Source organism: Salmo salar, chromosome 10 (genome assembly GCF_965601325.2).
Source record: "Salmo salar chromosome 10, fSalSal1, whole genome shotgun sequence".
Taxonomy (NCBI): domain Eukaryota; kingdom Metazoa; phylum Chordata; class Actinopteri; order Salmoniformes; family Salmonidae; genus Salmo; species Salmo salar.
Genome location: NC_138300.1, coordinates 82,562,140 through 82,586,957, shown reverse-complemented (window position 1 = coordinate 82,586,957; position 24,818 = coordinate 82,562,140). Strand labels below are relative to the sequence as shown.

At 42.9% G+C, this 24,818-nt stretch overlaps 1 protein-coding gene across 1 annotated transcript in view; it reads left to right on the top strand.

Annotated features, from left to right (window-relative positions):
• LOC106560953 (potassium voltage-gated channel subfamily KQT member 1) overlaps positions 1-24,438 on the top strand; it is a 37,379-nt gene extending 12,941 nt beyond the window's left edge. The window contains exons 2-10 of the mRNA XM_045688129.2: positions 9,522-9,612; positions 12,675-12,801; positions 13,034-13,112; positions 13,292-13,388; positions 15,818-15,958; positions 19,894-20,004; positions 20,356-20,451; positions 21,796-21,924; positions 23,302-24,438. Coding sequence (XP_045544085.2) covers positions 9,522-9,612; positions 12,675-12,801; positions 13,034-13,112; positions 13,292-13,388; positions 15,818-15,958; positions 19,894-20,004; positions 20,356-20,451; positions 21,796-21,924; positions 23,302-23,586 — 1,156 coding nt within the window. The 3' untranslated portion in view covers positions 23,587-24,438. The remainder of the gene's footprint in view (positions 1-9,521; positions 9,613-12,674; positions 12,802-13,033; positions 13,113-13,291; positions 13,389-15,817; positions 15,959-19,893; positions 20,005-20,355; positions 20,452-21,795; positions 21,925-23,301) is intronic.
• The last annotated feature ends 380 nt before the right edge of the window (positions 24,439-24,818 follow it).

Here is a 24,818-nt window from a genome sequence, read left to right as displayed (position 1 = left end):
GGACCAACGTGTGGGTAGTGGATAAGTGCACACTTCAGGAATAGTGTAGAGTATTGAGATGCATAGCCAGCAGAGAGGGGGTCCAACCCTCCAAGAGTCCAAACATTGACATCTATTTGGCCAAAACATAGATGTCTATAATGTGCTCTACTGTACTCTACTGTACTGTTCTCTACAGTAGGGGCGGCAGGTAGCCTTGAAGTTGTACCAGTAACTGTCGCTGGTTCGAATACCGAAGCCAAGAAGGTGAAAAATCTGTTGCTGTGCCCTTGACCAAGGTGTGATGTACAATGGTGACCCTGGTTGTGACCCCACTCCCTGCGAGTGTCTCAAGGGGAGTTAGGATATGCAATAAACACATTTCCATTACACACTTGTGTGTAACAGGAAAAATATAAGCACCCCCAAATAATAAAATACTCTACTGTACTCTACTGTATTCTACTACACTGTACTCTACTTTATGCTACTGAAGTCTATTGTACTTGACTGTACTGTGCTCTACTGTACTGTATTGTACTCAAGTTTACTTTATTTGAGTTTATTACAATTGAAGAAAGGGCCCACGGACTCTTGATCTAGTGGTCTTGGTCTTGAGACCAAGACCGCATAAATTCAGTCTTTAACTTGTCATGGTCTCAACTCTCTGGGTCTGGGCCTGGGTCTGGATCTGGATCTGGGCCTGGGTCTGGGTTTGGGTCTGGATCTGGGTCTGGGCCTGGATCTGGGTCTGGATCTGGATCTTGGGACCAATGTCCTGGTATAAATGTTGGTCTTGGCTCCTGGATATTACCGTAGTCTTTGGTTTACAAACCATAGGCCACCCAATTTGAAGAAGACAATGTTCTCTGATCATTGGCTGATCACTCCCAACCCATAGGAATTTCCAAACGCCTGAAGGTACCACGTTCATCTGTACAAACAATAGTACGCAAGTATAAACACCATGGGACCACGCAGCCGTCATACCGCTCAGGAAGGAGACACATTCTGTCTCCTAGAGATGAACGTACTTTGGTGCAAAAAGTGCAAATCAATCCCAGAACAACAGCAAAGGACCTTGTGAAGATGCTGGAGGAAACAGGTACAATAGTATCTATATCCACAGTAAAACGAGTCCTATATCGACATAACCTGAATGGCCGCTCAGCAAGGAAGAAGCCACTGCTCCAGAACCTCCATAAAAAAGCCAGACTACGGTTTGCAACTGCACATGGGGACAAATATCGTACTTTTTGGAGAAATGTCCTCTGGTCTGATGAAACAACAAATAAAAGCTGGAGAAAATCATTCTCTCTACTATTATTCTGACATTTCACAGTCTTAAAATAAAGTGGTGATCCTAACTGACCTAAAACAGGGACTTTTTATTAGGATTAAATGTCAGGAAATGTGAAAAACTGAGTTTAAATGTATTTGGCTAAGGTAAGTCGGAAGTTTACATATACCTTAGCCAAATACATTTAAACTCAGTTTTTCACAACTGACACAGTGAATTGTAAATGAAATAATCTGTCTGTAAACAATTGTTGTAGAAATTACTTGTGTCGTGCACAAAGTAGATGTCCTAACCGACTTGCCAAAACTATAGTTTGTTAACAAGAAATTTGTGGGGTGGTTGAAAAAGTGTATGCAAAATTCCTACTTCAACAGTTGAATAAGTGTATGAATAAGTGTATGTAAAATTCCTACTTCAACAGTACCTGACATATGTTAGACATGTGTGATGAAAGTTCAGGAGAAATAGGATGTGCTTTTTTTCCCAAACCCAATTTACAACACTTACTGTATATAAACTCAGCAAAAAAGAAACGTCCTCTCACTGTCAACTGCGTTTATTTTCAGCAAACTTAACATGTGTCAATATTTGTATGAACATAACAAAATTCAACAACTGAGACATAAACTGAACAAGTTCCACAGACATGTGACTAACAGAAATTGAATAATGTGTCCCTGAACAAAGGGGGGATCCAACTCAAAAGTAACTGTCAGTATCTGGTGTGGCCACCAGCTGCATTAAGTACTGCAGTGCATATCCTCCTCATGGACTGCACCAGATTTGCCAGTTCTTGCTGTGAGATGTTACCCCACTCTTCCACCAAGGCACCTGCAAGTTCCTGGAAATGTCTGGGGGGAATGGCCCTAGCTCTCACCCTCCGATTCAAAAGGGCTCTTCGCTGGCCATGGCAGAACTCTGACATTCCTGTCTTGCAGGAAATCATGCACAGAACGAGCAGTATGGCTGGTGGCATTGTCATGCTGGAGGGTCATGTCAGGATGAGCCTGCAGGAAGGGTACCACATGAGGGAGGAGGATGTCTTCCCTGTAACGCACAGCGTTGTGATTGCCTGCAATGACAACAAGCTCAGTTCGATGATGCTGTGACACACCGCCCCAGACCATGACAGACCCTCCACCTCCAAATCGATCCCGCTCCAGAGTACAGGCCTCGGTGTAATGCTCATTCCTTCGACGATAAACACCAATCCGACCATCACCACTGGTGAGACAAAACCGCAACTCGTCAGTGAAGAGCACTTTTTGCCAGTCTTGTCTGGTCCAGCGACGGTGGGTTTGTGCCCATAGGTGACGTTGTTGCCGGTGATGTCTGGTGAGGACCTGCCTTACAACAGGCCTACAAGCCCTCAGTCTAGCCTCTCTCAGCTTATTGCAGACAGTCTGAGCACTGATGGAGGGATTGTGCATTCCTGGTGTAACTCGAGCAGTTGTTGTTGCCATCCTGTACCTGTCCAGCAGGTGTGATGTTCGGATGTACCGATCCTGTGCAGATGTTGTTACACGTGGTCTGCCACTGCGAGGACGATCAGCTGTCCATCCTGTCTCCCTGTAGCGCTGTCTACGGCGTCTCACAGTACGGACATTGCAATTTATTGCCGTGGCCAAATCTGCAGTCCTTTAGTGTCCTAAGTTTTCAGAACTGTGGCCTTATTTGCCTACCGTCTGTAAGATGTTAGTGTCTTAACGACCGTTCCACAGGTGCATGTTCATTAATTGTCTATGGTTCATTGAACAAGCATGGGAAACAGTGTATATACCCTTTATAATAAAGATCTGTGAAGTTATTTGGATTTTTACGTATTATCTTTGAAAGACAGGGTCCTGAAAAAGGGACATTTCTTTTTTTGCTGAGTTTATATATACTGTATTGTAAGTATAATCCAGCCTAAATCTAACGTAGGGCGAGGTCCTCCTGCCTCTCAGCACGTCAGCCTGGTCAGATGTTATGATCAGAAGAGGCATGTCTATTTCATAGTCATCTTGCAGGTTTGAATCTGAGGTCTGTTAAACCAAACACACCCACATATTCAGGAGAACGTTGTCGCAGTTGAGTAATAACAACATTGCTTGTAAGTTACAGGTAGACTTTATTGAGGAGCCTTTCAAACATGTTTCATTCACGATCTTTACAACAGTATACCCAAACTAATTTTGAATCAAGTGCCATGCCAACTTGGTTATTTTGGAATTATACTGTGTGGTGACATCTGGAAAGATCTCCGTGATCTTGAGCTGTCTAGTCAGTTGTAGTGGCGTTAGAAACTAGTGCAAATGTTTCCACCAGATAGTTCTACTTGGAAACAGTGAACATGAATAAGTAGTCTTGTTCTGAATTGCCTGGTGATGAGAGAGGACAGCCACAGTCAGAGGTGCTCACAGAATCTCCACTCACTCCACTCATGATGCACTCCAGTGGAGGCTATTGGTTACTACCATCAGGTTTTACCCTTGACTTTGTCATGGTCTTTGGTCGATTTGGAACTTTCACATTATAAACTGTTACTTTTTCTTACTGTTGGTCTATACACGTTGTGATGTGTTAGCACCAGAGCTCTAAAGCAACTGAGGACACATGAGGTTCCATGAGGAAACGGACGTTTTGAACGGATCTTGCGTTATCTTCTTATATCGCAGTATATTTGCTGTTACAGAAGCTGATTCATAATTTGAGACATTGATTCAGAAATCCTCATTTGGAATACGTTTTCATTTCCCAGGGAGATAGCCATTGATGGATTTCCCTAGATGGACAGTGACAAGCTTTGGCCAAATGGCTCGACTGACTGAACCACTGATTATGACAGACCACCTAGCTTTTTCATTCAGCTCGGCTGTAGGACCAATGTGACCTTACACTGGGGTCTCAGAGTCCGACACTTGTCAAGAAGAACACACACACACACACACACACATACACACACACACACACACACACACACACACACACAGACACACACACACACACACACACACACACACACACACACACACACACACACACACAATGTTGTTTTGCTCCCGGAGGACCATGAATGGTTCATATTGAAGGGGGAATTTGGACTACACTGCAGTGACTGCTGACTGCTCTCTCTAGTGAGGCTGCGGGATATACGGTTACTGTAATAATTCTGGATCAACCACCAGCAGATCCAAGGGGTTTGTCCTTCCAATCAGGTTCTCTAATGATTGTGACCTGGTTTGTCCCGACGTTAACACCTCCAGGGTCTTCAGGATACACACAGATAGGGTTTAGGCCCATTAGCATATTACTGTAGGAGGAATACAGAGTACCTTAGTCTAGCTAGCTGCCACTTATATTTGTACACTTATCATGCACTTTTCGTTATACAACTGTCACAAAAGGCTACAGTGTGTGCATTTAAAAAATGTAATAGATGAAAAACAAATACTAATACATAGTAGTTTATACTGCATTTCTGGAACTACAAGATGCTTTATTCAATTGGAGTTTGATTAAAATACGACTCTGCAGTTTGTCTTATGTAATTGCGATTGTTTTTTTTTGTTGGCATGGGACCCTGTTCAGGAGGATTTGTCCTCTGTTTTTGCTCTGTCTTAGGATCTTCTGTTTTTGTACTAGGCATGAGTAATTTTAGAGTGTATGAACTCTGGATACACGCAGAGCTTGAAGTCTGGTTTTACTCTGTGTAGTACTTCATATATCATACTCTGCATTTATGCTGTTACCAGACACCACTCAGAGGTTTGGAAATACATATTTGGCTCCAGTGGATAAGTGTTATTGATATTGCTGGGGTCAGGGATTGGTCGTTCTATCTGCTTCAGTCCTCTCAAATTATAACTTTACTAGCTACCTTCATTTTGTTCTTCCAAAAGCTTCAACTTAGCCTGGTCCCAGCTCTGTTTGTGCCTTTGCCTACTTCAATGTCATTGTCAAGCCAAATTACAATGTTTGGCATGGCAATTCCATAAGGAGTTGGCAAGAGAGCAAAAACAGACTAGCACCCAGGCTAGCTTTGACTGGCCTGTCAGATGATGTCTTTATTTGTGTTGTATTGATAGTCTTGCAGGTATAACTACACAACAGGAAATGCCACACAGTATTCTACAGTACAACTATTTTGGGGGGAAATCAGAGTGAGGAAACAAACAAAAATAGAGGCAGTATTTCACACTGCTAAGTAACATAATTTTCTCCGGGGAATTGGACACTTGCGTATAACCTAGCCAACAATGTCATCATATTTTCATTTCTAAAAATCCAGTTAAGACACTCCCTTGTTATGACAAGAGAGAGGATTAAGGGATTAAATGTAATTTGAGTTTAACTGCCCCCTCCAATTTCTTCACTTCTTCTCCAGATGTTAGAAAATGCTCAAATTTAATCAAAATACGTCAGCAGATGAAACCACTACAATGATTTTGTTCACAATATACTCCTACTAAGGACAGGGATTTTCAGATTACAGAAATGCTTTATTCTCTTTTCATGATTCGTCCCATATGTGTGTTTTATTAATCCCAACATGAGTAGGCCTAAATGTTGGAGCCCTACATGTTTGATGATATCCCTCATAGCCTAAATACTGGAATGCTACTTCCATGTTTTGTATGGACATCTGTTCAGTTCATCGAGGATTTACAATAGCTACAATTCAGCAGGGAATTCAGCATTGCCTTTATACAAATGAGTATGTATCAGTTTCTCTCTCTCTCTCTCTGAATTATAAGGTTCTGTCTGCATTTTTGTCTACAATTTAGTTTTTGACATAGCCTTGTTCTGTTCATGTTCTCTACCTATACACTTTAGTACTCTCAAATACTCCAATTCATGTTGTTCAATTAAAAAGTATACAAGATTAAAATTGCTCTCACCATTCAACCCTATTAGGGTTCATCATTTTAAAGCCATTTTTACAGATAGAACCTTGTAATGCTAAGGACGTGTGATCCTGTTACAATTTGTTTTCATACTACAGCTATCCAGTAGAAAAACCTTCTCCAGTTTTTTGTCATGGTGCTTTGAGATAGATTTGACCCGTTGTAGACCATAGGTTTTGTGCATTTCAGTGGGTTAACTGTCTTGAGACAGCTGTGGTTGTAGAGTCCAACGAGAGAGTGGTAGTCAGGTATGTGTCAAGACAACGGGCGAACCGTAGGGACCGTTCTCTAGTTTTACAGGCTGATTGTGTTCAACTGAGATTGCGTGAGTCTGAATAGTACCACTGTAGAGTACAGTGGTACTAATCCAGACCCTCTCCCACCATTTCACCCCACTAATCCTGCCTTCAGCCCAGGGAGGGGGGGCTTCCTACTGTCCTACTGATGTTACCTCTCTGTCTGCTCCTGTTTTAGCACCTCTGGCGTTGAATGATTTGCGGTGAAATAAGCGTTCCAAATGTTCCTTTCAGTAAACTCTTAAAGGCAGCTGTACAATAGATGTTTAGGCACATTTTAGATGTCAGTTTGCTTTTGAATGGAAACTAACTCAATCATTGTCTGGGATTGTTTGGGTTTGTCTTGCTATTCCTTACCATCTCTCAGACAGGCCTGTTGTAGCTGGATCAGCTGAGTCCTATAGAGTGTGTTATTGTTCTTTGAGGAGGTTTTGGGCTTTAATATGTCTTTCTCAGTCTAGTAGTCAACTCACGCAAGTCCCGTATGCCAAGTGAGTGCAATCTACATCTGGGATGTGATGTTACTACAGTCGTATTCTCTCTCTCACTCTCACTCACACTCACATGAAGCACATGGAACATTATCATCACACGTGTGTGTTTATGTGTGTGACAGCCCTTAATCCAGGTGGAGGGAAATCATTCCCCCATCTGGCCCATGTGTCACAGAGTGTGAGGAGAATCCTCCTGGAAACCCTGGTGTGCATGTTTCTAACAGAACACAAATCTCACTTCACCCCTCCCACAGTCAGCGACACTGGATGGGGTTTCAACACCTACTGCTTACAGTACAGTCGGTACTATGCGTCCCCTATTTAACACCATCTCTGAGAGGGTATTACTGTACACTATACAAGCAGGAAGTCTCAAAGAACCATGACTGTGTAATAAAACCATGAGAAGTTGTGCACCTAAACTTAGATCTTGTGTTTGGAGAGTGTTTGAATGTAAACCCAATGTAAGTGTTCGAATACACAGAATGTGTATTGAAATGTAAATAAAGTACTCTGAAACACCCAAAGTGGTTCTTTATTTTGAATATTGGTGTTTTTAAGAGCGTTATGAAAACACTTTTTGGGGTTTCAGTACATGTAAAAGGCAGCATAAAACACAAAACCAATGTTTCTCATACAATCAATGGTTTAGAAAACCAAATGGTTTATAGCCTAAATATTGATTTAGGGCCTATGGAGAATATTTTTTGTGGAATTCCACCTTTATTTGTCAATGCTTTATTTAGACAGATTAGAAACAGGAGGGGCAGTAAAATTGTACATTTCGGTGGAATTTCACCCACTCAACCACACAGCCACACTAAGAAATTATTCTGGGGTGAATTGACATGGACAAAAAATAAATAAAAAAATAAATACTTATTTGTATTATTATTATATATAGTTTTTAAAAATTAAAACAACAACTGCCATCAGTGGGTGCTATGGTCAGTGGGTGTGCTCGCCCCCACCCGCCCCTAGACGCCAGTAGGGTGAAGCCCACTCCCCCGGCTCAAAGGGATTTTCCAAGGGCGGTAAAGACCAAGCCCCGCCCGACGCTCTGGCGGCCATGGAAACCAGCGCACCCATAACCAACATATACTTCATCAAAATAAATGCAAGTGGTGCAGATCCCGTGCTCTAGCGCTAACTCAGCCGGCTTAGACACATCACCCCTCTCCCCACCAAAGACTGGGGTTCAACTCCCCGCTCCAACCCTTCAGTCTGTTTCTCCCACCTATCTGTATCCCCTCTGTCATTTCACAACTCTCAATAAAGTGTCAAAATACCCCCAAACATTTTTTTTTTAAATGTATGCAAGTCATTTAAATTATTTCTTATTTTCATTTAACCAAAATAATGTAAGAATAAATACAACTTAATATGTTTCTCAAAATGTAATTATCTTTCATGAGGATAACCAAAGAGAGAGAAGTCTTTGGTTTTAATCACTTTGCATTTCTTATCTTGTCCCGTGATTCTTTCACACAATGTTGTATCCATTGAAGGAAGAAACATATTTTTCTCTATAAATATAATGCTTGTTGTACCATGAGGTGTAGAAGGTCGGGATGAACACATATCAAAATCACCTGGCAAAATGATGTTCAATGAGGACAGCACCTATTCGCACAATGTAAGACACAGAAGTGCAGAATCCTCAATTCTTGCTGTTTAACTGCCAGTTATTGCTGGTGGTTTGAACACTCTGCTTGACAATGCCTGCCAAAACAGTATAAAAAGGTCAATTGATCAAATACGTAAAACAATGTTAAACGTTAAAACACTTCCGTCAAAGTGATCTAATTCTGCACTAGACAGGATTCAAAACATTATAACGGTGTTTAGAAGCTTTAGAGAGAGGAAAAGACACCAACAAAGAAGGTATCTAATTCTGCACTAGACAAGATCCAAAACAGCAACATAATATTTTCAGGTCTTTCCAGTAGTGCTCCCAGTTTCTGGCAAGGTGTTGTGCAACACTTGATTAAGTGGTGTTTTAACACACCATGTCATGTTCAAAACATCTCAGGATGATGTGTTTCAGTACTCCAGCAAAGTTAAGGTTTTGTCTCCTACAAGTTGATGGCAGCTCAGTTGTCACACATTTTGGTGTTACAAAGCACTTCAAAAACAAAACTTAAGAACGGGAAGCATAGAAATCGTGCACATAGAATGTATCTACCACTTCTTAGACTTGCTTTCAGGTAGAATGATATAACTATAACCCACATTTCTATGTGAATTTGGTTGAGTCGCCCAAAAAGTTACATATTGCCACTTTTGTAGGCTAAGGCCCTCCGTAGATAGACTAAAATGTTGCAGAGTAATATCATTATTTAGGACTACTTTCGCTTGGTTTATTTCAATCATTCCAGACTCAGACTTCCAGACTCGTGGCTGTGAACTTGTTGTGTTCAAGGACCAGACACCTTACATAACATTGTGTGTGGTCTTATGCACAGCTACTATGTACATGATCAGTTGTCAGGAAAGCCACAGGGCTCTAGATACAGTACGTCATGTGATAGATAGTAAGAGTGCTGTTTGTTCCTTTCCTCCACAGATTCCTCATGGTCCTAGTGTGCCTCATCTTCAGTGTCCTGTCCACCATAGAGCACTATGCCGATTTCGCCAGCGGAACTCTCTTCTGGATGGTGAGTGGATTTGTGATGGATTTCCTCTCTTAGATTTTTTGTTGTTGTTGTTGTATTGCAATACCATCCACATCCACATGATGGGAGTAGGACATCTTGGGTGGGAAGCAGACTAACCACCATCTTAAATTCATCTGATTTCAAGCTCAGTGTTCAACAGTATGATAAAAGTAGTGAACCTCAAATGAAATGGAAAGAATATATAAAGGCACATGAAACTCTACGTCTATTAATCGTCGGCATGCTTCAGAACTTATTGCTGGGGGGGATTTGGTTCATGTGGATTCTATCGGCCACTCTCAGTACTATCAGTCCTACTCTCACAGGTAGACAAATACTGATATGGGTCAGGATAAGGAATTTGCATCATAAACACACACGCACACACCTCCCCAGTGTGGGGGGCAATCAGAGGACGAGAGTGTTCTCTAAACTTTCGACCATCATTGCCCTTTAGAGGATTCACTGGCTGCTGAGTTATTCATTTATTTACACCTTGGAAGAAAAACTCTATTCTCAGCAGCTTGATTAGAACTAAGAAAAAGTGAGTGCAAAGCCCAGTGGGTAGGACAGAGGACCGAGCTGGAACATTTTGAGCTAAAGCAGTAGTTACGTTAGACTTAGAGTTTGAGTAACAAAACGTGGTTCAAAAAGACACTTGTAACTCAAGACATGAGCGTTACGAAACCTACAAGAGACCACATTAGAAAAGAAAACAGGCGGCAATGTCCTAAGGATGACATTTGACACTCAACTGTGTAACCCCATTTATATTGGTGCACCTGCATGTGTGTGTGTGTGTGTGTGTGTGTGTGTATGATGTCATTGTGTTTGTGTATGCCATATGTTGTGTGTGTGTGTGTATGGAGTTTGAGTCATCATGGTGCGTATTTGTTGTGGAGTGGCTATGCGAGTTCAGGGTTAGCTGACATTCATGAATCAGAGCGTGCTTGTTTTGGATGGCAGAGAGGACATTAGTCCTCGAGGATATTTGGCTTTCAAGGCGGCTGCCAAAGTAAAGCTAGCCAGGTTCAGCGGGGCGCACCGACATCCATCACGTTTCACACGCTCTAGTCTCTCCTTTCCTTTCCTCTCCCGTTCTCCAGTCTACTCCAGGTCCACTGATGTCACAGCTGTGCGGCACAGTGGCACCATCAAACATCTGATCAGAAACTGGCCTCTACCATCATTCCACCATTTTAACACAGAGCCCCATGTAAAGAGTTTCACATAGCCCAATCCAGCTTCCATCCATCTGATCACATTTAAAACCTCTGGATCAGCTCCATCCTAGTTTTATGAGATCAGGGAACACTATTAAATGAAACTATCAGCTGTTTTCTGCAAACGTCTAGTTACCGTTTCATCACACCAAAATCTCTGAAATCTGCTCGACCCATTTTAGAATTTGGGGGATTTATTGTAATCTTATTTGATTCTCCAAATTCACCTGTTTTTTTTTTATGTAGTAATTCAATTATTTGACTGAGAAGAACCAAAACCAGTTAAACACCTGGCTTTTTATTCTCAGCCAGCACTGACCCAATCTGGTCATTCGTCTATGTTTCACGTTCCTGTTCCACTCTGATTTGGACATACTGTATGTCATACTGTTTGGACATACTGTTAAGATCTCACAACAAGCCATGGTGACAAACAAATAGAGTTATCTCCTAGAGATAACAGTCTGAACAGGTGTGGGGAAAATAGCCTTGCCTGGAAGGACACTGACACCTTTAGACACAAATACCCACAAATATACTGAACAAAAATATAAAACGCAACATGTAAAGTGTTGGTTCCATGTTTCATGAGCTGAAATAAAAGATCCCAGAAATGTTCCATATGCACAAAAAGCGTATTTCTAGCATCCTTGTTAGTGAGCATTTCTCCCACAGGGAGAATGCACTGTATGCTAAATCTACACAACAGTGCTATTTGTTCCTGTAACATCAATCCAATCCACTGCACAGTATAATTTATGAGGAAAGGAAGGGCACTGTCACTGCAGTGGTAGTACGTGAAAATGTCTATAGGGTGAGTGACAGTCAGGGGATTGTTTTTGTGACTATGGAGCTCTGTTGTTGCAGCAGGGCCTTGGAATTCGGTTTCGTAAGGGAGGACTGGTAGGGAAGCCAGTTTAAGCAAGCAATGGGACGGCCACCCACACTGGGACGGCTGTTGCTGAGCGTTAGGTTGGCACAATATTATGGAGACATGGTGCTAATGAAAAAGATATTGGTTCATTAGGACTTATCAAGTTGTGTCACACCTACACAAAATGACACACATTCAAACCTCTACGATACGTGCTCGCGCACACGCTCACACGCATGGATGCTCGCACAAACGCACACACACTCAAATGTTGTTTTTGCTCCCGGAGGACCATGAATGGTTCATATTGAAGAGAGAATTTGGACTACACTGCAGTGACTGCTGACTGCTCTCTCTAGTGAGGCTGGGGGATATATGGTTACTTGAATAATGCTGGATCAACCACCGGGAGTTTTGTTTTAATCAGATCCCAGAGTTCTTTTTTTCCTTCCAGTCAGGTTCTCTAATGGTTCTGACTGTCTTTTAACCACCCAACAGATGTGTAAAGGGCTCCCAACACAACCCAGCTCATTAAGTATTATCCTACCTGCACATCCTGCTGAGGCTCTGTCACAGCCATGACGCTCAGTCTTTGACCCTGGCTCAGTGTGCTCTGTCATCAGAGATGCTATCAACCCATTTTCTGGGTGGGCCTGTGTGAATGGTTCCCTCACCACCAGACCACCTCGGTCTCTCTGTCAGCACACCCTGTCCCACCAAGCTCTTATCACACCTGAGATCTCAATGCGTTGCTTGGCACTGGACATAGAAAAACACTCATATCCCTCTCATATGCTGTAGTATGAAATAGTAAATAGATTGTGTGTAGAAGTCGTAGTAAATTGCGATTAGTAAAATGCAGTAGTCTCAATGGAGTAGTTTTGAATGCTTTGTGTCTTCCCCCTTTCTTCCCCAGGCCTGTTTTCCTGACTGTTGTCTATAACTTCTTATGTTCTGGTCCACAGGAGATTGTCCTGGTGCTGTTCTTTGGGACAGAGTACGTGGTGCGGCTCTGGTCCGCCGGCTGCAGGAGCAAATATGTGGGGATCAAGGGACGACTCCGCTTCATCAGGAAACCCATATCGATCATTGGTGCACCTGGCTTCGACTTTATTAAATCGCACACAACTGTGCCACATGCAATCAGACAGACGCTGTTATTACATGGTCCCCCCCCCCCCTTCTTCTAGTACTATTTCTACTGTTACTACTTATGTTAATAGCAATTTAAACATTTGAAGATGAGCTAAATGCTAATGTGTTGAGGTGCACAGAATGCAATACAGATGGTGTCTGTTTCCTTTGTCTCCCCCCTCCCACACAGATCTGATAGTGGTTATTGCCTCAGTCATAGTGCTGAGTGTAGGTTCCAATGGCCAGGTGTTTGCCACATCTGCTATCAGGTAACTGTGTACGTTACAAATAACAGTGTAATAAAAGTGGCATATCTTGTGCTGTACTGTAACTGTGTTGGCGTTGCTTAGTGAAACGGGCGGAAGAGAGCAGAGGTATAGGAGGCTCTCTCATTGGTATAGGCTCAGGTTTGATTGACATCGGTTGCCTTTTGTCTCTGTGGTTACAGGGGGATTCGCTTCCTCCAGATTCTACGCATGCTGCACGTGGATCGTCAAGGAGGAACATGGAGGCTTCTGGGATCTGTAGTCTTCCTCCATCGACAGGTGGAGAGCCCTTTACATCCCTTGGGGTCATTTCATCTCATAATTATGTGCAGTATGTGCTCACATGAAGTTAAATATCACAAGGTCGTCTGGAGCATAATGCTGTTTTAAGTAGAGTGACTTGATCTACCTTGATCCTACTTGATCTTACTTGATCTACTGTTTTTTTTTACCTTAAGTAGGCTTCTTATAAATCCTCAGTCAATCAAACTGGTGAAACTGAAAATGCAAGGTAAATGAGATGCCTTAAGACGAGGTTAGTCATGGCTTTGAAAATGAAAAGCAACTAGTGTTGGACATTTCTTAACCAAATAAGGACACACCCTGTGGTCAGGTGATGGGTGCACATTGCTGCCATTTCTTCTAGAGGATTAGTACACTTGTTCTGTTTGAGTTGCCCGTCCTCCTGCCTCCTGCCTAGCCTGTCTGGTTATGGGCAGACATCTATCCATGTTTCTCATGCTACATTACCACCAGTGATTACCACAGAGCCCGGTGCACAATCACAGATTCCTCTGATACTCTCACTGAGACCCGCAAGGCTTTATAAGGAGAGAGAGGTAGAGAGTCAGGCTCAACAGCTCTTCTTTACACTTTTCTTTATTATTATTATTATTATTATCTTGAACTGGAACTGTGATGTGCAATGGGTCTACCAGTCATCTTTTAGGGTTGGTGTTAGGGTTACATCAATAGTCAAAGGGAGCTGACGTCTTCTCTCTGTATGAAATGATAGAGAGATATAGTGCATTGGAAAGTATTCAGACCCCTTGATCCTTTTCCATATTTTGTTACGTTACAGTACTTTGTTGAAGCACCTTTGGCAGAGATTACAGCCTCGAGTCTTCTTCGGTATGACGCTACAATCTTGGCACACCTGTATTTGGGGAGTTTCTCCCATTCTTCTCTGCAGATCCTCTCAAGCTCTGTCAGGTTGGATGGGGAGCGTCGCTGCACAGCTATTTTCAGGTTTCTCCAGAGATGTTCGATCGGGTTCAAGTCCGGGCTCTGGCTGGGCCACTCAAGGACATTCAGAGACTTGTCCCGAAGCCACTCCTGCATTGTCTTGGCTGTGAGCTTTGGATCATTGTCCTGTTGGAAGGTGAACCTTCACCTCAGTCTGAGGTCCTGAGCACTCTGGAGCAGGTTTTCATCAAGGATCTCTCTGTACTTTTCTCCGTTCATCTTTCCCTCGATCCTGACTAGTCACCCAGTCCCTGAAAAACATCCCCACAGCATGATGCTGCCACCACAATGCTTCACCATAGGGATGGTGCCAGGTTTCCTCCAGACGTGATGCTCGGCATTCAGGCCAAAGAGTTCAATCTTGGTTTCATCAGAGTAGAGAATCTTGTTTCTCATGGTCTGAGAGTCCTTTAGGTGCCTTTTGGCAAACTCCAAGCGGGCTGTAATGTGGCTTTTACTGAGGAGTGGCTTCCTTCTGGCCACTCTACCATAAATACTTGATTGGTCAATCTACCGTAAAGGCTTGATTGGTCACTCTACCATAAAGGCTTGATTGGTGGAGTGCTTCCTTCTGGAAGGTTCTCCCGTCTCCACAGAGGAACTCTGGAGCTCTGTCAGAGTGACCATCGGGTTCTTGGTCACCTCCCTGACCAAGGCCCTTCTCCCCCGATTGCTCAGTTTGGCCGGGCAGCCAGCTCTAGGAAGAGTCTTGGTGGTTCCAAATTTCTTCCATTTAAGAATGATGGAGTTCACTGTGTTCTTGGGGACCTTCAATGCTGCAAACATTTTATAGTACCCTTCCCCAGATCTGTGCCACTACACAATCCTGTCTCGGAGCTCTACGGACAATTCCTTCGACCTCATGGCTTGGTTTTTGCTCTGACACGCACTGTCAACTGTGGGACTGTATATAGACAGGTGTGTTCCATTCCAAATCATGTCCAATCAATTGAATTTACCACAGGTGGATTCCAATCAAGTTGTAGGAACATCTCAAGGATGATCAATGGAAACAGGATGCACCTGAGATCAATTTTGAGTCTCATAGCAAACGATCTGAATACTTATGTAAGTAAGGTATTTCTGTTTTTTGTTTTTAAATCATTTGCAAAAATGTCTAAAAACCTGTTTTCGCTTTGTCATTATGGGGTATTGTGTGTAGCTTGATGAGGAACATTTTTTATTTAATCAATTTTAGAATAAGGCTGCAACGTAACACAATGTGGAAAAAGTCAAGGGGTCTGAATACTTTCCGAATCCACTGTATATGTTAAATCATTGCTGTAGCCTTGATCAAACAATGTGTTGTAATGATATATGTTCCAGATGCATTTCATTTTAGTTCAGTTCATACCTGCTATGTAAAATGTGCAAATAATGTCAAGAAATGCATTTAACATCAACACATTTTCTACACATTACAACTGACAAACTACACTCGGTGTGTATTTCCTCTGTTGTAGGAGCTGATCACCACGCTGTACATTGGCTTCCTGGGGCTGATCTTTTCCTCCTACTTTGTGTACCTGGCAGAGAAGGATGCTGTGGACGAGGAGGGCAAGACTGGCTTCTCCAGCTATGCTGATGCCCTGTGGTGGGGCGTGGTAAGGCATAGTAATAGCATAGCATATGCCATATAGCAGAAACTTTCAAAAAAAATTCAAGGCCACTTTTAGTAAAGTGTGTTGTGTATACATTTGAGCATACAGTTGAAGTCGGAAGTTTACATACACTTAGGTTGGAGTCATTAAAACTGGGTTAACAAACTATAGTTTTGGCAAGTCAGTTAGGACATCTACTTTGTGCATGACACAAGTAATTTTTCCAACAATGGTTTACAGACAGATTATTTCACTTATAATTCACTGTATCACAATTCCAGTGGGTCAGAAGTTTACATACACTAAGTTGACTGTGGCTTTAAACAGCTTGGAAAATTACAGAAAATTATGGCATGGCTTTAGAAGGTTCTGACAGGCTAATTGCCATCATTTGAGTCAATTGGAGGTGTACCTGTGGATGTATTTCAAGGCCTACCTTCAAACTCAGTGCCTCTTTGCTTGACATCATGGGAAAATCAAAAGAAATCAGCCAAGACCTCAGAAAGAAAATTGTAGACCTCCACAAGTCTGGGTCATCCTTGGGAGCAATTTCCAAACGCCTGAAGGTACCATGTCCATCTGTACAAACAAAAGTATAAACACCATGGGACCACGCAGCTGTCATACCGCTCAGGAATGAGACGCGTTTTGTATCCTAGAGATGAACCTACTTTGGTGCGAAAAGTGAAAATCTATCCAAGAACAACAGCAAAGGACCTTGTGAAGATGCTTTTAGAAAGCAGGTCCAAAAGTATCTATATTCACAGTAAAACGAGTCCTATATCGACATAACCTGAAAGGCCGCTCAGCAAGGAAGAAGCCACTGCTCCAAAACCGCCAGAAAAAAGCCAAACTACGATTTGCAACTGCACATGGGGGACAAAGATCTTACTTTTTGGAAAAATGTCCTCTGGTCTGATGAAACAAAAATAGAACTGTTTGGCCATAATGACCATCGTTATGTTTGGAGGAAAAAGGGGGAGGCTTGCAAGCCGAAGAACACCATCCCAACCGTGAAGCACGGGGGTGGCAGCATCATGTTGTGGGGGTGCTTTGCTGCAGGAGGAACTTGTGCACTTCACAAAATAGATGGCATCATGAGGAAGAAAAATGATGTGGATTTATTGCAACATCTCAAGACAACAGTCAGGAAGTTAATGCTTGGTCGCAAATGAGTCTTCCAAATGGACAATGACCCCAAGCATACTTCCAAAGTTGTGGCAAAATGGCTTAAGGACAACAAAGTCAAGGTATTGGAGTGGCCATCACAAAGCCCTGACCTCAATCCCATAGAAAATTTGTGGGTAGAACTGAAAAAGCATGTGCGAGCAAGGAGGCCTACAAACCTGACTCAGTTACACCAGCTCTGTCAGGAGGAATGGGACAAAATTCACCCAACTTATCGTGGGAAGCTTGTGGAAGGATACCCGAAATGTTTGACCCAAGTTAAACAATTTAAAGGCAATGCTACCAAATACTAATTGAGTGTACAGTATGTCAACTTCTGATGTGATGAAAGAAATAAAATCTGAAATAAATCATTCTCTCTACTATTATTCTGACATTTCACATTCTTAAAGTAAAGTGGTGATCCTAACTGACCTAAGACAGGGAATTTTTACTAGGATTAAATGTCAGGAATTGTGAAAAACTAAGTTTTTCTCACATACAGTTGAACTTCCGACTTCAACTGTGTGTGACCCCAGCAGGAATCAAACCCACAGCCTCTATTTCCACCTCTGTGGTTGTTTTGTGGTGTGTGTCTGTCAATGTCCCCCTCTACCTTGAGTGGTTCTGGAATACCGTGAAGACACAAGTTCCTAAGCCAGTTTCAGTCACACAAAGCTATTGCTAGCCTCAGAGAAAGATGTTTTGTTTGAGGGAAATAGACAAAAGGTGTCAGGAGTTAAGTAGACGATGAATACAGACATAGTCCTGAAGCTTCAATAACACACAGGGGGTTCTTATTGGACATTTTGAAAATGCTGCCCACCCTAGTTGGGACCAAAGATTGAACTACACTCAATGACTATACATTTTCCCATTTGTGGCTGATGCGTGAAGTAGTTGGTGCAATACACAGTCTATAAGGAGGCAGCTTATGATGTTGTGCCCATGTTGTTGTGGCTGTTTCCATCAGGTTTCCATCCGTGGCGGGTCAAGTTTCCAGTTCAGTTCATTAAACTGTTGAATGTAAAGCTGTGGGTAATGAGAAACCTGCGGTAGTCTTGTGCTAGGGGGACCTATACACCACAAAAGACTGTTTAATTAAGACTGTTTAATTAAAACTGTAATTGCAGGATTACTAGCTGTTTTTTGATGAGAGTTAGAACGGTTCAGGTGCCCAATGAAACCAAGAAGAAAAGCAGTTTTTTTTGTGTCTCGCAGCCCACAATGAACAAAACAACCAAATAGGAGCTTTGCTCTCCTTTGTTTCTCACAGACTGTGAACTTGAGACTTGTGGTATGCCGTGCCAATAGCGTTGGTCACTCAACTCTGGTTTGTGTGTGTGTGTTTCCCAACGTATTCCCTGTCAGCCTGTTTTCAATTGTGGGATGTGCAGGGCACAGCTGTAGGACGGGCCCAGAGCCCACGGGCCAATGGCATGATTCATATTCCCCGTGTCTTCTCTCATCCGCCTCTCACACTCAGTCCATCCAAGCTCTCACACTCAGTCCATCCAAGCAGACAGAGGTCGTTCAAGGAAGAGTGTTTGATCCGGAGCTTCACCACCACTCTGCTCAACCTCTGAGAAAAGATATTTGGAGAGAGAGACAGAAAAGTGATTGATTTCAGGAAGGATAGGGAGAGGTAGAGCGAGAGCAGCAGTGTGCCATTTACATTAACTTAGTTTATGGTGTGATGCCACACATAGGGTCTGTGGTGTTTACTATGAACCATAGGATGGCCTGCATGGTATGGCAATGAAACATACTTAGACATAGAGAGGGAGAAATAGACCTTGCCCCAGTGAGAACTCAAGATGGTCTGTTTGACCTGTGTGAAGACATGTAGAGGCTTCGCCATATACCTGGATTGCAGCGCTTACACCAGGGCCCAGTTTTTCAAAAGTTACATGTTACGTGCATAGAAGTTGCATGCATAGAAATACAATGAATAGAACGGACGAATCATTGACTTGAATGGGGACTTCCGTTCTATTCATTCTATTTCTGTGATAAATACATCCAGATAGATAACTTTTGAAAAACTGGGCCCTGGGGTTTGAATGCGGGGGTGATGTTGAGTGGACTATTCCACACTGATGTCAGGCCTATTGTTTAGTCATACAATTTGTAGATGAGGATTAACCACCCCCTCTCTCCCTCCCTCCTACTCGGCTTCTTCCTCTTTACTCCCAAAGCCTTTTAAGTATCTCACCTTACATCACCCTCTTTGTGTCAGCACACAGCACATGGTCACACGGCGCCCCAAAGACACTCCACTGTAAGCCAAGTGCTTCTCTCAATGTGTCACAATTGGCTCAGCTTTCAGAGTGATTGTACATGCAAATGCAGGGGGATTTGTTTTCCTCTCCCGCTCGGCCGAATTCCTCCCTTCACCGTGGATTAGTCCCAGTCAGAATCGTATTCCTATTGAGTGAAGTTCAACTGTTGAATAGTGACAGATATGGAGTGGGGCCAATAAGTCTGATGAACTTTCTCTTCATGATCTGGCCCTTGTTGTTATCGCCAAGCTGAAGGAGCTGTGAAAGCACTGTGTTCAATGACCTCTTTACAACCAAGCAGCTCATTACTAGAAACGCGTTAAAAACTATTTTAACTTCTTTAGTTGACAGTTAAATGGATATGTAAATGTTATAAATATATACTAGGAAATTATCATGTGAATAAAAATTAAAGTCAGTGTGTGGAAACATTGCCTTGTTTTTCCCTAACGTAGAGTATCATCCCATCTCTACTGTCTTTGTCCCCAGGTGACAGTGACCACCATTGGCTATGGGGACAAGGTTCCTCAGACGTGGATAGGGAAGGCCATCGCCTCCTGCTTCAGCGTCTTCGCCATCTCCTTCTTCGCTCTTCCTGCAGTAATTACCCCTCCTCCTCTACCTCCTCTTCCTCCTTAACAACCTAAATAGCATCATGTGTGCATAATACACAATATTGTCTTCCATCAATACTGTGTTGTCTGTTGCCTCAGTGTGCAGCTCCAGGTCCTTTTCACAGTGTTGTGATGTCCTCTCTCTCTCTCTCTCTCTCTCTCTCTCTCTCTCTCTCTCTCTCTCTCTCTCTCTCTCTCTCTCTGTCTGTCTGTCTGTCTGTCTGTCTGTCTGTCTGTCTGTCTGTCTGTCTGTCTGTCTGTCTGTCTGTCTGTCTGTCTGTCTGTCTGTCTGTCTGTCTCTCTCTCTCTTTCTCTCTCTCTCTCTTTATCTCCCCAGGGTATACTGGGCTCGGGCTTTGCTCTGAAGGTACAGCAGAAACAGAGACAGAAACATTTCAACAGACAGATCCCGGCTGCAGCCTCACTAATCCAGGTACAGACAGACAGACAGACAGACAGACAGACAGACAGACAGACAGACAGACAGACAGACAGACAGACAGACAGACAGACAGACAGACAGACAGACAGACAGACAGACAGACAGACAGACAGACAGACAGACAGACAGACAGACAGACAGACAGACAGACAGACAGACAGACAGACAGACAGACAGACACCCACCAGTCAATCACTCACTCTGTCCTGTCTAGGATCTTAAGAGCCGTGTATAGGAGAGAACATGTATAGTAAAGAGTGTATACTTAGAGCTTAAACAGAGTAATGACATATGGTACGTACTGTAGACCATTGAACCTCTCTACACTCTTAGAAAAAAAAGGTGCTATCTAGACACCTAAAAAGGTTCTTCGGCTGTGTCCATAGGAGAACCCTTTCAAGAACCCTTGTTGGTTCCTGGTAGAACCATTTTGGTTCCAATTACAATCGTTTTGGGTTCCATTGGGAACCCTTTCCACAGAGGGTTCTACATGGAACCCAAAATGGTTCTACTTGGTATCAAAAATGGTTCTCCAATGGGGACAGCTTTTTTCTAAGTGTGTAGGAGCTGGGCTGGTCTGGGCTGGTCTGGGCTGGTCTGGTCTGACGCACATCATCTTTGATTTAGTGCACTCATGTAACAACTCCAGGCTAGCAGGTCAGACAGGTTGAATTAAAACATGTCCAAGACCACAAAATCTCCTGAATCCGATCCTTTACAGAACGCATTTGTTCCCTCCAGATCTTGCCAATGTCAGCTTCAGAAAGCGGTCTAGCACAATTAGAGGAGTAGCAGTGTTTGTAGTCTGCATATTCCTGTCCTGGAAAAGGTCCTGTTCTGTTCTCTCCCAGACAGAGACAACAGGCAAATAGCATCCGCTTTTATTCGCCAGGAGCTGGCCATCACAAGGATCACATTGACTCTGAACATACACAGAAGCCCACAGCTGCATTTACAAAGATAATCCTTATTGTGGTGACATTTAGAAACATAGAGACACTGAATAAACATGATGATGATGATGACGATGATGATGGTGCCGAGCTAAAATAGGAATGGGATTTTTCACCAAATAATGCCAGGCTGAAGTTGGGAAACATTGAAGAGTTGTCTCTGTCAGGGCACGGTGTTGTACTGACATACTGTAAGCTGTTCGCCACTTAATGGTTAAGGTTTGGATAGGTCTGATTCCAGATCTGTGCCTAAGGCCAACTTCTACCTAGCGCTGAGAAAATGTCCAGGTGATCAGCTCACCCGCTGGGTTTACCCTGGTCAATGATACGATTCAATCATTTATCACACTGGTTCACTGTTTGTGTCCATCCTCTTCCTCAGACGCTGTGGCGGTGCTATGTAGCAGAGAAACCAGAAGGCTGTCCTGCCACCTGGAAAATGTACGTCCTCACCGGAGACTACATCCCTAGCATGAATTCTGAAAGCAACAGCCCAAGCCTCAGAAACAAGGTAAAAACTGCATTACCTCTTCAGTTATTAAAAAGGAAAATACAGTAGGTGTATACACACATTATGTACCTTTAACCCTGTTCAGAGAGAAGCAACAGTTTGCCTCTGCATTCTACCGATGCACTACAGCTGCTTTGTCAATCAACAGCTAATATATCGGGTCAACCCGTCGCTCGGAGCACATGCATCCCATCTCAATTTCCAGAGATGACAGAAAGAGAGCTGCCCTCAGAAAAAAATCTGTTTAGTGGGGATATGAGCCATCCATCTAGCAGACAGACCTAGTATTATCCCCTTCGACAATGTGATTTTTAACTTAACTACATTAGCTGTGTGGTGGTGCTTAGGGCATGGAACTGACTGTGAAAGAACAAGTTAAGCACCCCGTCCACTCCCTTTCCCCAGTCAGCAGCCCCCACCCACACCACATACCCCCTACCCCTCGAGGCCTGAGCCAGTGAGCCACCAGGATGACTCCAGGCCTTTGTCTCCCCACACAAAGACACAGTCAGTTGAGATGATGTCACCGCTGCCTTTCTCATGGGAGTAAACCTTTGTGTTGGTAGAACAACAACAAAAAAATCTTTGTTTAGCATTGAACCCACACATATTAGGGAGAGTGAAGGCTGCTTCCGTCCCTTTCTGTTTCTGCATGTGACTTTTCTCCTCTCTCTCTCACTCTCCTCTATCCCCTCTCCCCTCTGTTCCTAATGAGTCATTCAGAATTCAGGCACATTCTGGTATTTGGACAGGACTGTGGGCCAGTCAACGGCAGGAGACTGTGTGTCTGTCACTGAGTAAAAATCATTCCGTTTCTATAAAGCAGTCAGTCTATAAAGCTTGTTCTGGGAGACAGAGTGGAGCACAATAAAGGTCCGGAGGCATTCAGAGACTCAAAGAGCTTTGACCTCGGCTAAACCTGCACAGATTAGAAGACATGGCCTAAGTCACCATGCTATAGTGCAGGTAGCTTTGACCAACAAATTGAAATGTCAGAAATGTATTATTTGAAGAGGTTTTAAGTGTGCACAAATCATTGCTTACAAAGCAAATACTGGGGCATCAGCATTATGAATGGTTATGCAATGCAGCATCAATGTGTACTGGACAGCACATGCAATGTCAGCAATAGCAAATGAGGTGATAGTGCTAAAACAACTCTAAGTGCAAAAAAATAAATAATCAAACAACGTGTTTATCATACGGACGTAGTGATAGGCCACATGCGATCCTTGGCCTTACCTGTTTATTCCCACAGGACCAGGAGTGACCAAATGAACCGGACCAGCGAAACTCCTGGCCCTAATGACCGATGCTGAGTTTGTGTTCAGGACAGTCCCGGTGATGCTCTTCTTGTGCCTCTGTCTCTGTCTTCAGAACAAGCGCCCCAAGAGGAAACTGAAGATGGTCCGTGACAACGGCTCCCTGACCGTCACTGGAGAGAAGAGGATGTATAATCCTCAGATCACCTTCGACCACGTTGAGGATGAAGACGAGAAGAAAGAGGTCCCCTTATTTCTGGAAGAACAGCCAGGTAACTGGACAGTACTGGAAGGAACAGGTTTCTTTACAGTTGGTCATCTTACAGACGCTCCTAATGTTTGGCTTAAAGTGAACATAGATTCCACTGGAAACAGATGTAATTTCAACGTCTTGTTTTGATTCACATTTGGTTGAGTTGTCAACTAACATGAGTTCAACGTGAAATCAACCAAAAAATGTCACAAGGTCACTGGATGTAGGTTAAAAGTTGGGTGAAAAAAATATGAAATTCCCTTACGTTGCTGACATTTAGCAAATATAATCAGTTTTCCACATTAATTCAATGTCGTCACATAGATTTCTATTGCTGAAATGATGTGGAAACAACATTGATTCAACCAGTTTATGCCCAGTTGGATACTGCCATATTGGCAGTGGCGATTTTTACATTAATTGCACCATAACAATGAGAAACGGTGCCCACAAACTGTTAGGTCCTACATAAAGCTGTCCCAACAGCAGAGCTTTCTTTTCAGCACCATGCATTGAATCCTTACCACTGTTACACCTGAAAAGGATTTTCCAGTAGATTGCCGACTTGATGCATGACTATGACTGCTTGTCTAGCTTGCTAGCTAAGAATTTGAAAGTATGATGTTGACATGATCAGTCCAGTCAAAGCTACAGTAGATATAACATGATTTGACGTAATTTTATCTGTGGCCAATGAACTTGAGCCTTCTTGGATGGGTTCTTCTAATGTAAGTCTATGGCAGCACCCAAGGGAAATGCATTTTCGAGCTCTCCCCGTAGATTTTGCGGTGACGTAGTGTCCACATGAGTGACAGAACACTGAACACAACGCAACTAGAGAACGTTACCAACCCCAACGCTCCGTATTTTCCGCTGGCTGCCCCACCACCACAGAAAACACTGAGCCAGTCTGAAACACCTGCATTTTGGAACTGCCTTACTCAATAAAGCAAAAAATAGACCATGTTTGATTTGTTTGTAACTCAATGATATATCTTTCTTTACATTGCTTGCAAACTGATATATAGGAAGTAACAAGCTCATTGATATGAGAATGTGTAATATATTGTGGTTTATTTGAAGAGGAACACACACACTTACGTAAACCAGAATAAAAATACTAGAGCTTTGTGGTATTTTTGGTATTTTATTAGGATCCCTATGAATTGTTGCACACAAAACATGAAACATGACATAATACAGAACATTAATAGACGAGAACAACTCAAGGACAGAACTACATATATATATTGTTTAAAGGCACACATAGTCTACATGTCAATATATACACACAAACTATCTAGGTCAAATAGGGGAGAGGAGTTGTGCCGTGAGGTGTTGCTTTCTCAGTTTTTTTAAACCAGGTTTACTGTTAGTTT